The following is an 18281-nucleotide window of genomic DNA, read 5'->3' as shown; positions in this document are numbered from 1 at the left end:
GTTTTGATTGTTTTAGTTCTGGGTGTATATCTATTATCTACTATTTTGAGCCAATATTTTCTCGTATATAGTATATAGCAGAGCAGCCATTATTTTGAGCTCTCCTTACCATTATTTTGAGCTAACTTATAGCCATTATTTTGAGCTAACATTAGCATTATTTTGAGCTCTCCTATTATTTAAATTATTTTAATTGATAACATAATTATTTTTTTGGGCGGTTAAACCACCGCTCAAAAACACAAAATCACAAATTATTGGCCTGTTTTTTTGGGCGGAATTTGTATTATTTTGAGCGGGTTTTTAACCGCTGAAATTAATCAAACATTTTTTCCTGCGACATTTGTTTAGGCGGTCACAAAACCGCTCATAATCTTCTTTTTCACCGCCTAAACAAATCATTTTTGTAGTAGTGTTATAATGTAGAGTGGTAATTCCCGACTTTTCATTTTGAATTTTAGACTTATGGTACTTTAGCTGCTTTAATATTTATATTTCATTTTGATAGTTTTTTACATGTTTTAAAAGAATCCGGATCAAATTGAATTTATTCGAATTCGATTCGAATTCGAATTTTAATCGAATACGAATCGAATACGAATTGGGTTTTTTATTCGAATACGAATTTGAATCGAATTAGGTAGATTTTAATCGAATTCGAATCAAATACGAATTGAAGGAAAAATAAAAATTATTCGAATAATTCGATTCGAATAATTCGAAAATTCGATATTCGATTCGATGAACACCCCTAGCTGGGTGGTGCAGGATTCCTAACTGTTTTGTGTTTTAAGTCAAAGAATTCTTAGAGTTACACGAGCACTGCGGCATATCGAGATATAGCAAGACGATCATTCAAGGTATTTTGATGATTGCGTGTTGGAACACATGGAAGGCCAGGAACGAGCAGATTTTTCCGGGTAAGAAAGCTAACGTCAACGGTATTTTCAGCACTACTGGATTGCTTGATTTTCTATGGGTTAAGAATATGTCAAAGCTAAATTCTTTGACTTGGGAAAATTGGTGTAATTTTGTAATTATGTAGTGTTGTTGTTTGGCCGCTCGGTTTTCGGGTTTTAGCGTGTTTAATGAAGTTTTCCTTTCAAAAAATAATCTCAAAATCACTCTTATTAGATTTTTTTTACACACATGTAAATATAATAAATTTACACATGTGCAAATGGCAAACTTACACATGTATTTTATTTATTTATGAATACATGTAAATTTAAACGTGTAAATTTAATTTCTAACATTACATTCGAATAACAATGATAACCGTAAAAAAAATTGATTTTGAATTGTATTTGACCAAGTTCTAGCGGTTTTTTTATTCGTTCTCACGGTTCTCACAACCTTCGTAACATATTTAGTTCCTAACTTGGACATGCTAAAACCTGTAGATTTGTTGACCGGGGAATAAATGCGTTACAAAGTGCAAACCTTATGAACCATCCGTGTATTTTTAGAAAGCTAAGGACCAAATCTAAAATTTCAGTAAATCACAGGAATCATCTGTGTGCGTTACTCTATATTTTATCTACTGAATATTTAAATCAAAATATTTAAATTTTAAATTTATATCAACGTCATGGAATTTTGTTGATCAAACCAGAAGCACACCAACAGCCCATGATCTATAGAATAGGGTGGTTTTCGTACACAATTTCATGAACATAAGAAACGTAGAAAATCGGCTCAAACAAACTCCGATTGAACTTACGCCGGCAACGTTTAGCTGGAATAAGGTTTATTAGAGTTCATTTGACCCGGTTTTTTTAGAATTGTAATAAAATTAGTCTATCCATCGTCACTATCAACCACCAAAACAACTTTATGTGCGTATTCTAAAATTCCCATGAAAATAACATAACATGACCATTTGATCGATGCCCACAACACGGCTTATGTTATACATTCTAAAAGTGTAGCTAGGAAAGAACTAAAAAGACCTTATTTATAGTGATATTTCTCCAAGAATTGGGTGACAAATGAATCCCCCTAGTGATACAAATGCAAAAACCAAAGCATACGTGGGCGTGCGTGATAAAGTTTGTAAATCTAAAAAAACTACAAATCTTAGAGGTGTCTATCTATGTTCCATGTACTATCTAGCTTGACATGATAACAATTTAAATCATTTGGACTAGGGTTGTCCCAAACCAAGCATTTTTTCGATCAAGCGTTATGCAATTTGGACCAACCCTATCATAGGAATTGACCTATGAATCAACGAATTACAAAATTGGAATTGATTATTACTTGTGAATCGTCGATAGTGACCTTTGAATCTTGGATTGTGAGACATGATGCGATGAATTAGGCCAGATTGTGAAAAAAATCCTTGACTGGTGGGCGATGAGAGTGGCTCCTATGGGTCAAGAGACGTCAAAACTCAAAAGTGTGTTTTGGAATTTTGATTAGAGTTTTACACATTTACACTCTTAGCATTCAATTGTCTATTAGGTTATGTCAGGCTAGTTTAGACTTCCATTGCTAAATGTATGACATCTATACATCTAGAGTGAAATCAGTGGCGGACCCATAATATTTTTGCTGGGGGTGCGGATGAAGGGTTCAACCATATTTTCAAGGGGTGCGATCGGGTTTTTTGCCTAAAAAATACATTAATTTTTTTTCAAGAGGTGCGCCTGCCCACTCACCGGTAAAGATAGGTCCGCCAATGAGTGAAATCCATCCTCATACTTGTAGCTAGTTGTGTACTAGATATACAAAGACATGTATGGCTCATTTTTCAATAAAATAAGTTGGTTTGAACAAAAAAGTTTGGTTATAGCTTTATTTGTGTATTGTAAAATCAGATAACCAGTATATAATCGCATATTGAATTCATAATTCTTGATTTATAATCGATTAAAGTTGGTCTTTATATAAAAGGATATTACAACTAGATACCCTTTAATATAGAGCTATAAAATACTCAATTTAACCTAGTCTAACATTCTCCCACAAGTTGAGGGCGGGAAACGACTTGTAACTTGCACCGTAAAAGTAGAAATCTCTATGAGGGCAAAGGGCTTCGTGAAGACATCAGCTATTTGATCACCTGTGGAGATAAACTTAACGCTTAATTGACTTTGAGCTACCTGTTCACAGACAAAGTGAATCCACTTCAACATGCTTGTTGGATCTGAAAGTGACAGACCCTGTTTACTACAAAGGCAAGATCTTGCCGAGACAATGTACCATATTGAAGCGCACCAACTATTTGGCGATACCTTGTTGGGTCTGAAAGTAAGGGACTATAATCATTTGTTAGAATTTGAGAGGTGCCCTTAGGAGAGGCCCGACCAAAGCAGAATATCAATAATATATTTACGTTGAGACAAAACAATATTTGAGTCCATGATGAACAACCTCGATACCCAAAAGCTACCAAAGATCTTTAACGGCAAAAATGGAGCTCCAACTATGAATAATACGATCAATGAGTCCCATATTGTTGTCGTTGACGATATGGTCAACATAAACAAGTGCACCACCTGTGGCAAGTATAAACAGTGACGGATCAATTTTGGCTCCGCAAAACCCGAGTTGTTGAAGGGTAGTAGATAAACAACTGAACCAGGCTTAGGTAGGGCTGATAAATCGTGTTTTATCATGTTTACACAAGTATTAAACATGAATAAAATTTGTTTAACTACTTTATATGTTATGGTTAAAACACAATTATATGTTTTATGTACCAGAAAGAAGAAATGATAGATTCTAGCTTCCTAATTCTCCTATATATTAATAAATGAATGAAATGAACAGTAAACTATAATATAATAAAATATTATATACATTTTTTAAGTCTGATAAGCTTGGTGTTAACCGATACTTCTATCGAAAATACCGGTTCGTTATCGGTACATGAAGATAAAAACCATCACCAGTACATAAAACGCCAAAAGTCGGTACCGGATTGAGTTTGATAATCTTTTAGTTCGAGAAATTTGGTACTGCTACCCAGTACCATTTGCTCATCCCTGGTCACGGGTACCGTACGAACACCAACGGTATCGTACAACTTTTTTTTAGTTTCAGGGGTAGGGATGAGCTCAGTGCCAACTGATACCGAATCGGTATTGGTACCGAAAATACCGGTTACGGTATCGGTATATAAAGGTTAAAACCGGTACCAGGAACGGCAAATGTCAGTACCGAACTGGTACTAAGGAATTAGGATCTTTCGGTTTAGGAAATTCGGTACCGGTACCAATTACTATTTGCTCATCTCTGACTACGGGCTTCTACCGAACAACATCATTACCATACAACTTTTTTAGTTGATTTTCTTTCGGTTATTTTTTAATGTTTTTTTTTTACATTTTCTTTTTATTATTGTCAGCGATTCCGTGTGCAACGTGCTCGTAGTGATTTCAAACACATATAAAAACAGACTAAATAACAAAAAAAAGTTCGCCGCAACGCGGCAACGGTTTTCAAAACTAGTTTTATTTTTTTAAAAAGTGAAAAATCATGTAGTGTACCAGTAAAACAGGTTTAATCGTGTCTTTTACAGATGATCTGATGACAGCCCTAGGCTTGGAGAGCTTGCATTGAAAACAAACATTTTATCAGGATGGAGATCAGAGACTACCCCGTCACTGCTAGGCGAAAATCGGGGCCAAGAAAGAGGGTGGTGTTCCTGATCAAGCGGATGAGAGGGAAATGTTATCAAAAGAGATGTGGTCTAGAGAGGAAGTGTACCAGAGATGAAATTGTGAGGACCAAACGTGTAACTTCATAATTTCATGTTACAAGACCGTTGATGATTTCTATAAAGATCAGGAAAAATTCAACTTTCACATCTCTGAGAACTTTAAATAAAAATAAAAAATAACTTTTTTTTACAACAATGTCAACATGGACGATAAAAAAGTCAATAATAAGGGAACAATTGTGCAGAATACAAATGAATTAAAAAAAAAAACAAAACCAGACCCTGTAATGCACAGGACACAACCCGAGCCAAAACGACTTCTATGATCTCAAATCACCAGTACAAAAATACACCTGCAACCTCCACCAGGTCAACCACGGTCATCATCTCCGGTTTGGAGAAAGTCCTTTCACCTTTCAAACCAAAAATACACTCTCGTCTACTTGTGAGTCGCCATAATGTGGCCATCCAGACCCATCGGGATCTCACCGACGGTTAAAAAATCGAGGACACGCAACAAAATGTATATTATACAATACAAGACAAATATCACGAGGCTACGGATGCTTTCTCGAGTTTTTCTTTCTCAATGACCGCTCTTCTTTGATCCGCATGCTGAGCCACTCCATTCGCTAGTGCTTGATAACGGAAGTCTAGTGTCTGAGAGAGATTCTGGAACCTTGTCGGATCTGACGCTTGCATAACTACAAATTCATGACATAAAAAAATCCCAAAAATCAATTTTAATAAAAAAAGATGCTAAAAGAGTTATAAAAAAGAAGAGTAAAATGCCATTTTCATCCCTGAGGTTTGGCCAGTTTTGCGACTTTCGTTCAAAGGTTTGTTTTCCCGTATCTGGATCCAAAAGGTTTGAAATCTTGTCATTTTCATCTGCCTCGTAAACTCCATTAATTTTTCTCCGTCAAGTCAGGGGTATTTTCGTCATTTTTATTTAGTAAGGGTTTTTTGAAAAATTGTACATTATGCTAAATGCATGTACATAAAGTGAAAAAGACCGAATTGCCCTTTAAGTTAACTAAAAAAGACGGAACCCCTGACTTAACGGAGAAAAATGGAGTTAACGAGCCGAATGAAATGACAAGTTTTCAAACCTTTTGGATCAGATGCAGAAAAACAAACCTTTGGAAGAAAGTCGCAAAACTGGCCAAACCTCAGGCACGAAAATGGCATTTTACTCAAAAAAGGAAGATGTTACCTTTCACAGTATCAACAAAGAGAATAAAGGGATCCACGTCATCGATAGGTGACTGCAAGTCTTCGTCGTCACTGAAGTCATCATCTGAGTCATCATCGTAGTCATCAGTTGACCGGAATACCCTTTCCTGAAAACAAGTTAGTTACATGATGATATCGTTACCTCACTAAAACAAAGACCGTAAGTCGTAACAGAAATAACTGAACTCTAACAAACCTGTGCACCCAGTTTTTGAAGTCTCGAGCTATTCGCTTCATCGCCATCTTCATCATCATCATCATAATCATCATCATCAGTTTGCAAACTATCATTCATGTCGTCATCATCGTCGTCATCATCATCCTCAGGCGCTTCCTTCTCGGCTTCTGTCCATATATTATTATATAATTACAGGAAAACATAAAAGTATATTGATATACCGGTAGTTATAAACTTATAACAAAAACCTGTTAGCTGATCCTTGTAGGCAACAAGTAAATCAAGTGTTGCTTTAAAAACACGCTCTAAGGCCTCCAACGGCAACTGGTCAGCCGAAAGTGAAAGCAAAGAAGTCAACCCCAAACAACATATTTTCTTATCATTTTCTCGCTTGAAATTAACCCGCACACCGTTCTTTTTAGTTTGTTGCAACATTTGAAACCAAAGATTAAAGATTTCCGTAGCCACACCAAGCTTTTGCAATATATTGAGTGTCAATGATGGATTGTAGTATAAAGCATCGGCAATCTGCACGACAATACACACATTATCAAAAAAAAAAATCAAAGAAGAAAAGAAAAGGATAATGCTTGATAAACTTACAACTTGCATCAAAAGGCATTTTAAAAACGGGCGTTCAGTTCGATGCAACCGTTCAACGGTGATTCTAATATACGGTTCGACCCACTGGTCGACCTGACCCCTGCAGTTTTGTAACACCACTGCGATAAGCTTAGGTGCGGGATCAATGTCATTGTCTTCCAAGTTTTTGTCATTCATTATCTGGGATAAAAGTTGTTTAAGTATGCAGGCTTAAAAAGATTATTCTTTTAGATAGATAGAAGTGGAAAATGCCATTCTCGTCCCTGAGGTTTGGCCAGTTTTGCAACTCTCGTCCAAAGGTTCGTTTTTCCGCATCTGGGTCCAAAAGGTTTGAAATCTTGCCATTCTCATCCGGCTTGTTAACTCCATCCATTTTTCTCCGTTAAGGGCATTTTTGTCTTTTTACCTACTTGTTGTACATTATGTTGATTCCTTGTACATAAAGTGAAAAGGACCGAATTCCCTTTTAAGTTAACGGAGAAAAATGGATGGAGTTAACGAGATGAATGAAAATGGTAAGATTTCAAACCTTTTGGATCCAGATGCGGAAAAACAAACCTTTGGACGAAGGTCGCAAAACTGACCAAACTCAGGGACAAAATTGGCATTTTACTCTAGATAAGAAGTCGAATAAAACATACATTGGAAAGCATGTTCCACAAACTTTGTTGGTAGTCAGGCTCCTTGCATGTTAGATAGTGCACCGTACTTCTGGATATATAGTTGTCCAATGGAACAAGGATATCTATAAAAAATAAAACCAAAAATAAAATTAAAATGAGAATATGGAATATTAAAATGTGAAGAAAGATATAAAATACTAACGTACTTGAAAAAAAATCAATAGCCCATTCAGCAAGAGCTTCCATTAGTAACGGCCAAAGACTCCACATATCCATGGATATTGTCGGTGAGAAAAACGTCATGTATGATGCAATTTCCAGAACTTCTTCAAATACCTCTGCAAAAAAATGATAATTAAGTTACAAGAAAATGAATATTAAAAAAACAAAAAAGTAAAATGTCATTTCAGTCCCTCAGGTTTGGCTACTTTTGTGACTTACGTCCAAAGGTTTGTTTTTCCGTATCTTGATCCAAAAAGTTTGAAATCCTGTCATTTTCATCCAACTCATTAACTCCATCCATTTTTTTACGTTTAGTCGGGGGTATTTTCGTCTTTTTAGACATTTTGATGATTAAAGGGTTTGGGTGGGGAGAAAGTCAACAGAGGTGGATCTTTATTTCTTATAGTGTTTTTTATTTTAATAAAAAAAATGTCTAAAAAGACAGAAATGCCCCTTAGTTAACAGAGAAAAATGGATGGAGTTAGCGAGTTGCATGGAAATGGCAAGATGTAAAACCTTTTGGATCCAGATGCGGAAAAACAAACCTTTAGATGAAAGTCACAAAAGTTGGATGAAAATGGCAAGATGTAAAACCTTTTGGATCCAGATACGGAAAAACAAACCTTTAGATGAAAGTCGCAAAAGTAGCCAAACCTCAGGGACGAAAATGAGAATTTACTCAAAACAAAAAAAGGTTACCTTGACCATCGGTTGTAAGCATCCGGCGCATGATCGGAAGTAAAGTTGGCTCAACATGAGCGAAAAGGTGAGGAAGCTTGCTGACTGATTCGAGAATAGTGCTAATAGCCCGTAAACAACCGACAGCTGCTAATGCACCAGGATCATCCGCTTCATCATCAGCTTCAGTATTCATACACTTCCAAAACGTAGCAGCCTGTATCAATAAAAGGTTAGTTTGTGACTAAAGTGGTTAAAACTTAAAATATTAAAAAAAAAAAAAAAAACAATCACCAGATTCTGGCATAAGCCGACAGCATAGGGCGCCATCTCCTCACCGAACTTGTCAACGATAGTCTCGAGGGTGAACACCAAATCTTCGTTTTCGACTTCATTCATAAGCTTGAAAAACTCTGAAATGAACGATGTGCAAATGAAGATAAGACAAATTTGGGATAGGAGTGAATATAAATCGATATAGATGGTTAAATAGTAAATACCGTCAAGTAGTTGTGGAAGTATGGGCCTAATTTCACCGAGATCTGTGCAGGCTTCAACGAAAGAACGCAATGCGAAAACGGAATCAACGCGCACTGGAAGCTCTGGGTCTCGCATCCCAGCAACAACGCTTTGTAACGCTTTGCGGAAATTGTTCGGGTCGGAGAAATTTATATGTGCGTACTGCCCTGCAACCCATGCAGCCTAATATTCAAAAAGAATCATATTAGTTTATTAAAATCAATTTATTTTCTTTTTACTTTTTTCAAGGAATAAATAAGATCAAACAATGAAGTTTACCTTTGCTCTGATATGGCCCATTGGACTGGTGAACTCGGGGAAAACATGCTGCACCAACATGGGCTCGAGCTCAGATTTATACGGTTCAGTTTGTTTCAGTTTATCACACAGAGTTCCAATGGCAAGAAGTGCACCATCCTTTTGTCTGTAAGGTTTAATCTCAATTGGTGCTTGCTCATATCTGATGAAAGAAAATCATATTACAAAACTTCATAACATTCTGCAACGGAAATATTTTTTTTATAGAATTCTGCTATATAGATGACACATGACATACCTCTTAAAAATCTCCACAATGAATAATATGAATTTTTGAAGATTTTCTTTTCCACGTTTTCTCACCAACTCGGTCACAAAGTCCATCGCTGCAGTCCTAGAACTATACAGATCTTCAATAATATCTGCAGAAAAAAATACACAAAATAAATAATGACATCCAGAAAAAAAATACTTTTTTTGGTAACCATGAGAACCCGTTACCGGAAAACTCACGGGGCCCGCTAATACCCTGTTAACCAACGGATCAGGTAAACCGCAGCTTGTACTGGGCAGATAGCCTTTAAGAGGTTACGGCAGGAAACTATGGATGACTCACCATAACCCTTTCTGACATACTCGTGTGGATCTTCCTCCCAGAGCTTTTGATCATCGTCATTGAAGCACATAAGTGGAAATATTATCTCAAAAAGAACCACATCAAGCCTTGTTTGGAGCAGACTGTATGTGGTACTCTTGGCAAGACTGCATGCAAATGTGTTGAATTTGTTACACTTAACATACATATTTACATAAAAAATAGAGTAAACTTCCGTTTTGCTCCCTGTGGTTTGATCACTTAACGGTTTTGCCCCAAACCTTTAAAAATAGCCATTTTACTCCCTGATGTTTTGGTTTTGTTGCCAGTTTGCTCCCTGCGGGGAGCAAAATGGAAAAACAAACAATTTGGATGGAGTTAGAGGCGGGGAGCAAACTGGCAAAAAAACCGAAACATCAGGGAGTAAAATGGCTATTTTTAAAGGTTTGGAGCAAAACCGTTAAAGTGACCAAACCTCAGGGAGCAAAACGGAAGTTTACTCTAAAAAATATAATAGTTACCGACATTCAACAGACCTATTACTCAAATATTGCAAACTCAGGTTTGCGACTCTTTCAGGTAAGTAACCACCGACACGAACGGCATTTAATAAATTCAAATGGCATTCCAAAATTTTCGCAGCGTAGTTTTTCTGGAAGTGTTGCGCAAAAGCTTTGCTTTCCGGGTTTTGCAATTTTAAATCCCCAAATCTGCGGAATAGAAAATTCGAGATGTTACATGTCTGAAAGTTAGAATTTTTAAAAACTTTTACAAAACTCACCGAGTATAGAGACGGTTTAATATATGAGCCGTCCACTTTTTTACCTTCCACCACCCCCATGATTTCCGTAACTCTGGATCCGTGGGTTGACCCTCTAATGGAACAGGTCGCTCCAATATATTTAAGAAAAGTACCATCCAAGCATCGAATACATTTGGATCATATAATTTCTTTGGAATCTCAAGCTGGACGATGTTACATGACAAATTTTACATATTATAAGCACATAAATTGGTACGTGACGTAAAAAATTTGAATATTTCAATAAAGTAACTTACGTAAATAGAAGACCAGTATATTTTGCAGATGAGCTTAATCAAACCCGCAATTTCTATTGACGGATTTCCTATCTGAACAAGCCTGCTAAATATATTGAGTAAATGAGGAAATGTCTCCTCGACAACATGATGAATTGGTGTCCTCTCCTCATCTGATTTGAACCTATAAATAGCAAATTATAAATAAAGACATCGATGAAAGCTTGAAAGATAGATCAAAGAGCAAAATGCCATTTTCGTCCCTGAGGTTTGGCCACTTTTGCGAGTTTCATCCAAAGGTTTGTTTTTCCGCATCTGGATCCAGAAGGTTTGAAATCTTGCGATTTCATCCGACTCGTTACCTCTATCCATTTTTTAACATCAAGTCGGGGGTATTTCCGTCATTTTAGCTATCTGTTTTGTTTATTTAAAAACTAATAGCTAAAAATGACGGAAATACCCCTGACTTGACGTTAAAAGATGGATGGAGCTAACGAGCCAGATGAAAATGGGAAAATTTCAAACCTTTTGGATCTATATGCGAAAAAACAAATCTTTGGACGAAAGTCGCAAAAGTGACCAAACCTCAGGGACGAAAATGGCATCTTAGTCTAGATCAAATAACAGAACTTACTCGTATTTTCTAGAAAGAATTCGCAGAACAAATAGAGCTGCATAAACTTGTTGGTCCTGTAAATTATGTGTCACCCACTGCAAAAGGGCAGGCCATTGTTCAGGATAATCTGCATGTATAATTGTCTTGAGACATTCACCCAACTGTGCCCTGTAAACGTAATAGGCGGTTTATTATACAATGAAATGAGAAAGACAACAGGCAAAAGAAACAACGGTGTTTACCTCAACAACGCAGGAACTTGTGCTACAAAAACAAGAATGTTTTGCCTCACTAGGTCTTTATCACTTGGTAAGATCTTGGATTGTTCATCTACAATGGCATTAAGGTTTGACAGAGAAACAATAGTCCATTATACATTCGGATTTTCACGCAATTATATATGAGTATATGACATAACGTAGGTTCTGCTAGAAGTATATTTGAGAGGGCGGGTACCTGGATCATGAGGCGACCAATTTTCCGCGATAAAATTCTTGAAATGAATACTGGCAACCTGTCGCACTGCCAAATCACAATTTCCATCTACAATGATCTGCAGCAGCCTTACTAAATGCTGGGGAGTATACTGAAACTGTAAACGTAAGCAAGTTCACATCAGTAAACAGTTCAATTCATCATCAATGACATATATATAGCTATGTAGTTAATATCGCGATATATCACCGATCGTGGTCCCCCAGTAAATATCGGTCCAAAATATCAGTACCGATATTATCGGCGATATTGACCGTTATTCTTCTTAGTTCTACCATCCGTCTTTCTTCTTATTGCTGCTATTAGTGTTTTAAGTCTTAACTGTTAAATGTTAAGTGTCTTAAGTCTTAATTAGTCCCTACTTGCTACAATTGTTAGTGTTTTGCAAGTTGCAAAAGGTTAATTTGTTAACGGTAGGAGAGTATATTGAGTTGTTAGTGTCATATTGTCATTGCTATATATATAAATTCTGCATGATATTAAAATCACCAATATCCCACGGCAATAACCTATATCTTGAATATCGGTCGTTGACCGATATCCGATATTTTACCGCATTAACTACTTACACATAGAGAGATATATAATTATTTATATAATGAAATTAACCTACTAAACGTACAAATAACTAGAGTAATTATTATAACTCTACAACTTTGAACTAGAGTAGTTACACAGAGTAATAATAATTACATTAGTGTTAGCATAATTACTCTAGTTATCAGTATCTAATTGTATTTGACCCACCACAACATACAATTTAGGTCAGAATCAAGTCAAGAAACGCAATTATGATTAGCAATTAAGAACCGAAATGAGAGAGCTATAATATGAAAAGAACAAAGCATAATCGGTGAATGAGAAGCGGTTAGTTACCTTAGTAAGAGTGTCTTCAGCGGCTTTGCGTTCAGCAGGATTGGGAGTGAGAGCTGCTTGTAGAACAATAGCTAGACTTTGAAGATCCATGTTCGTCTGGTTTTGTTGCAGATAGATTAGAATCGGAAGTGGTGGTTAAATTGGTCTAGGGTTTAGGGAAGGGGAGAGATGAGAGGAGATGAGGTGTAACAGAAATGATTAGGGTTTAGAGACAGCAGAGTGGCAGACTGTTTACACGCGTGTATTTGTTTGTTTGTTTAGATTAAAATATTATTAAAAATTGTATTAACCGATTTGTGAGTATCAAAAATATGAATATTCAAAATGACAAGGTTCAAATATCAGGAGTTTTCTATCCTTTTTCACTCTTTCATTTTTTTATAGTCAACTCTTGAATTCACTTTCTGATTCAAGCCTTCATGATCAACTGTTGAAGTTTTAGATTCCTGATTCAAATTAAACTCACAAACCAATAGATTCTTTGTGAAATGTGTGCGTTTTCATGTTTATGTAGGTAAGGTGGTGTTTGATGAAATGCTTATTTGATTAGAATGTTTACCAGTGTAATTGAACCTAGGATAGTTTACTAAATATTTTGACTTGATTTTTTTTCTTTGTTTTTTCAGATCAAGGGCAGATCAACCTGGTTGGAATTTGTAATTTAGTTTAACTGATTGCAGTGTTTTTGAGCATAACGCCAAATCTTGCTTATGAAATTTTTTTTTTTTTTTTGGTTTCTAACAGGTAATATTGGGAAAAGACTTCACTATTTGCAATAGACATCTTCATAATGTGATAGTTAAGATTTTTAACTAAAATATTAAAAATGCAATCTTGATTTCTGACCTCTGATACTTAAATCAGGTATGAGTGATATTCGTAGAAAAAAAGGTTGGAGATTTAAAGTGGTATAAGTCACAAATTCAATAATGCAAGGATTTAAGGTCAAGTTTTTTTACTTTTTCTTTTGTTAAATTTTGACAAAAGATGGAATTTATTTGATCATTCAACAAAAGCGACCTACATAACATGTTTTTTTTTTCTTCAGGAAATAAGTGTTGCAATATCCGGGGTAAATGTCTATGGAAAAGCCATAAGTATGATATGGTTGTAGATGTTATTTATCTACTTTTCAATTTTCATCCCTCATGACAGACTAATAAATTTTGTTTGAAAAGTAGTACTTACCTTAAGTAATTGTGAACATGACCAAAGGCGTTTAGCTGATGTTTTTTTTTTTTTTACATTGGTAAAAGTCAGTTTGACCGTATGAAGTAAAAAATAGTTATATATAATTATAATAATTTAGTGATAAGACTACAATTACAAGTAAAAAAGTGAAAATATGATAAGTTCCAGCCGTTAACATCAAGAGACTTTCGATGTTAGTATTTCTCTATTAATTTTGTTGAGGATTCATGAATGAGACCGTTGTAGTTTAATTATGTTTTGTATTTGAATGAAGGTGCTAGCTTATGATTTTGGTAATTGGTATCAAGCACAATATATTGAGGCGATTGTCATGTTATGGGTGTACCGTGGTTCCCTCAACATAGCCAATAACTGAGACTATTAAAATGAAACCAGATGGAGTTGTTTTCAGCAATGGGTTAAGTGACCCGTCTACGGTTCATATGCTGTTGAGGTTGTGAAAAAGATTATTCGTAAGGTTTCTGTTTTTGGAATTTGCATGCGACATTAGTTGCTTGGTGCCTTGGTCAGACCTTGTGTTCATGTTTGGGTCGACCTGCTTATGAATGGTCCGTTTTCGGGTTGACCCGTAACCTGTTAATATGAGTGTTTGAAGGAAAACTTAAATTTATATTTCTATCTTCCAAGGTTCTTTTTGAGAACTTTTTTATCTAGCTCATTTTCCAATATCTAGCTACATTATCGTTTTGGTGTTGTTTTCTTGGTGGATTTTTTTTTTTGTTAGCTTCAAGAGTGGTGCATTTATTTTACACCTTGTCTAATGTTGTTCAATGCCAAAGACTACATTAGGCATTCTTAGACCACCCGGAGTGGTGAACAAAAATAATGCCTCCATCATGGGGCATTATCCAACACATGGCATCTTAGTCAGCGTTGGGCATTATAGCAAAAGTGACGTAGTGGGGCATTATTCCAATAACGCCCATATTATTTTTAATGATAAAAAAAAATCAAATGGATGTCAGGTTGAAAAGTGAAGTGTCGAAATTGAGGCATGTGGGTATCTCATAAGTCATTGGTGGACAAAAGTGGTTGTCAGAGGCATCTCAAAAGTGATTGGTGGGTCAAAATATATACAAAGCAATTTGAGCGTTTTAAATAAAACGCCAGCAACAAAATTTTTCAAAAATAACGCCGGAAAACGCCGGCCGTAATGGGGGTGGGGGCGTTTCCGGGCGTTTTTTTGCAATTTTTTTTAAAAATCACGCCCCACTACGGGTGGTCTTAGATGTAGGTACCTCTCATTACCTATCAAGACTACCTGGATTCTTTGGTAATATTTACTCTCATTGTGTCTTGCATTTAACAATCTAAACATCTTCATGTAACAACTTTAACTAGGCAAATATCATATATCACGATTTGGATGCTTATAGTTGAATTCTGCATGCTAATTTGATTATTAAGTTTATATAATGGTAGGAGAATATGTGGGTCTAATGTAGTCCTAGCTAAATGAGTTGGTCAGTCACGGGTAGGAACCGGTTGGTATAAACTAGAAAAGAATTTATAAAAAGTTGGAGAAAAATAAGTAGAAAATGTGAAGACAACTTTAATTGTGTCAAAGCTACTAAGTAATTCAAAATGCATAATAAGACTTATCGGTTCCTAGCATGTTAGCCATTAGTGGTCTAACTGCCAATTCTTCCTCCATGTGTTTAGCTAATTAAGAGTGAGGATAAACTACAAGATGGGCCGATCATACTATCATCATACCTAAATAACGAAAATGATGCATGATTTTGCACTCATTGTAGAAATATATGATTTCAACACAATCTCAAACAAACAACAGAAATAGCGACAAAACAGATGACAAAATCTTATTAAACCAACCCAAAACGTTTTGCCCCCCAAAATACCCAAAGATCTTACAACAGTAAGACCAGATCTTACAATAGTAAGATCAAAATACAGAATACAAAATACAAATCAAACGATGATGATCATCCACAGATGATCATCAACATAACAAGATAAATCTCTCAGATACAGTTGAGAGATTATCACAATCTTCAAAGATACAACAGAAACCCTAATCGGAGGATACAGAGAATACAAAGTACAAGATCTAAGCAACTGAATGATTGAAGAGAGAGATGAAATATTTATACTTCAATCTTTCACATGAGCCCAACACTATCAGCAAATGTACACGAACAGTCCTCCAATTTACATCCAAGCCCTTAGATATTTTCTGCAACAACAAACAGGCTTACAAATACAATTAAGCCCAATAAGCAGCTCAACAATCATAAGCCCAAACAACAACAGCCCAACATTTATAGAATAACCCAACTGAATGACATAAACTCAAATAATATTTTTTACATCCCCCTTCATTCAATTGGGTGAAACAAATCAACCATACCCAACCTTTTACAAGCAGTCTCATGTTGAAGAACACTAAGACCTTTTGTAAATACATCAGCAAGTTGACTTTCTGAGTCAACTTTTTCAGTTTTTATAACACCATCAGCAACCTTTTCTCTTAAGAAATGTAAATCAAGCTCAAAGTGCTTAGTCCTTTCATGGAATACAGGATTAGCTGCTATAGATAAAGCAGCTTGACTATCACAAAAAAGAGGCATAGGTAAAGAGAAATTAACACCCAATTCAGACAACAAATTCCTTAACCACATAAGTTCACAAGTAATAGAGCACATAGCCCTATACTCAGCTTCAGCAGTTGATCTAGAAACAACATTTTGTTTCTTGCTTTTCCAAGAAACAAGACTTGTTCCTAAAAACACACAATAACCAGTAACTGACTTCCTGGTATTTAAACACTTAGCCCAGTCAGAGTCAGCATATCCAAACAAATTCAACTTATCAGTTTTCTTAAAACTAATTCCTTTACCAGGACTTAGTTTTAAATACCTTAATAACCTCAATGCCAAAGACAAATGAACTTCTTTAGGACAATGCATAAACTGACTTAGAAACTGAACAGTATAACTAATATCAGGTCTTGTTAAAGACAGATATATCAGTTTGCCTATTAGTTTTTGAAACCCAGTAACATTATTGAGCAACTTTTGATTTTTATCAACTTTAGAAGTAACCAAATAGCTTTGTTCAATAGGAGTACTTACAGGTTTACATCCTAAGTAACCAAACTCACTTAAAAGCTCTAAATAATATTTCCTTTGACTAAAAAAGATTTCATCCTTATCATATAAAACTTCAATTCCCAGAAAGTATTTTAGACTACCTAGATCTTTGATTTTAAAAGTGTCATTTAAAACCTTTTTAATATGTTCAATCTCAACTACAGAATTACCAGTTAACACCACATCATCAACATATACAAGTAAGAAAACAGTAACATCCTTTTTATTCAAAATAAACAAAGAATGATCACACTTGCTTTGAATAAAACCAGATTTTAATAGTACATTTGTTAACCTTTCATTCCATTTCCTAGGTGCCTGCTTAAGGCCATACAAAGACTTTACCAATTTACACACCTTGGTTTCATTTTTAGAGTAAAACCCCTGTGGCAATTTCATATAAACATCCTCAGTAATGGACCCATGCAAGAAAGCATTGTCCACATCTAACTGATACAAAGGCCACTTATAATGAACATCTAATGCAACAACAGTTCTAATAGTCACCATTTTAACAACAGGTGAGAAGGTTTCTCCAAAATCTAAACCTTCTCTTTGATTAAAGCCTTTAGCAACAAGCCTTGCTTTAAATCTTTCAATTTCCCCATTAGACTTATACTTAACTCTATAAACCCACTTACATCCTATAGCCTTCCTGTTTTGAGGAAGATCAGCTAGAGTCCAGGTGTTATTTCTGAACAAAGCTTCCATCTCTTTGTTCATTGCTTCAACCCACCTGGGATCTTTAGCTGCTTCCTCATAACAAGTTGGCTCAGATATTTTATTCAACATAGTAGTAAAACACAAATTTTCAGCAGACAAGCAGGAATACTTTACTACTTTATCTAAACTATATTTAGTTTTACTATTAAGAACAAAATCTTCAAACCTTTTTGGTAAAGCAGGGTTTCTATTGGATCTTCTAACATTAGATCTATTTCCCTCAGACAGGTTGTTCTCATCATTTGAGGTTTCAGTGTTCTCAGCCCTATCAAATCCTTCACTACTACTACTACTTTCAACTCCACTGGTTGAACAAGGTTGTTCAACATCAGTTGGAGTGGCAGATGTAGAGGGGAATGATTGCTGATCACTACCAGCAACCTCATGAGAATCATTGTTCCCCTCTTCATCATTGGGATTTATAGAATTAATGGTTGAAGCTTCAACACTGTCAAAAAAATTTAACTGATTCACACTTTCTGAAATGTACTTATCTTGATTGGTTAATTGACTTGACTTGTAAGGAAAAACAGATTCATAAAACTTTACATCTCTTGAGTAAAATTCCTTTTTATTATCTAAACTCCAAAGTTTATAACCTTTTTTTACATTAGAATAACCAATCAA

The 18281-nt window shown here is 35.5% G+C and overlaps 1 protein-coding gene across 1 annotated transcript; it reads right to left on the bottom strand.

Annotated features, from left to right (window-relative positions):
- Positions 1-4803: 4803 nt before the first annotated feature.
- On the bottom strand, positions 4804-12838 carry LOC110918798 (importin beta-like SAD2). Its single transcript, XM_022163081.2, has 20 exons — positions 12607-12838; positions 11692-11827; positions 11478-11565; positions 11254-11403; positions 10641-10803; positions 10363-10547; positions 10118-10291; positions 9603-9748; positions 9285-9408; positions 9008-9188; positions 8710-8911; positions 8504-8622; positions 8231-8426; positions 7516-7647; positions 7328-7431; positions 6687-6866; positions 6332-6611; positions 6102-6250; positions 5886-6012; positions 4804-5373 (listed from the first exon to the last, which is right to left on the bottom strand). Exons 1-20 carry the CDS (start codon positions 12694-12696, stop codon positions 5219-5221), a joined length of 3081 nt encoding a protein of 1026 aa, XP_022018773.1. The 5' UTR covers positions 12697-12838; the 3' UTR covers positions 4804-5218.
- Positions 12839-18281: the final 5443 nt, after the last annotated feature.

The sequence above is a fragment of the Helianthus annuus genome, chromosome 16 (assembly GCF_002127325.2).
Source record: "Helianthus annuus cultivar XRQ/B chromosome 16, HanXRQr2.0-SUNRISE, whole genome shotgun sequence".
Lineage (NCBI taxonomy): Eukaryota > Viridiplantae > Streptophyta > Magnoliopsida > Asterales > Asteraceae > Helianthus > Helianthus annuus.
This window is presented reverse-complemented; position numbering and strand designations above follow the sequence as displayed.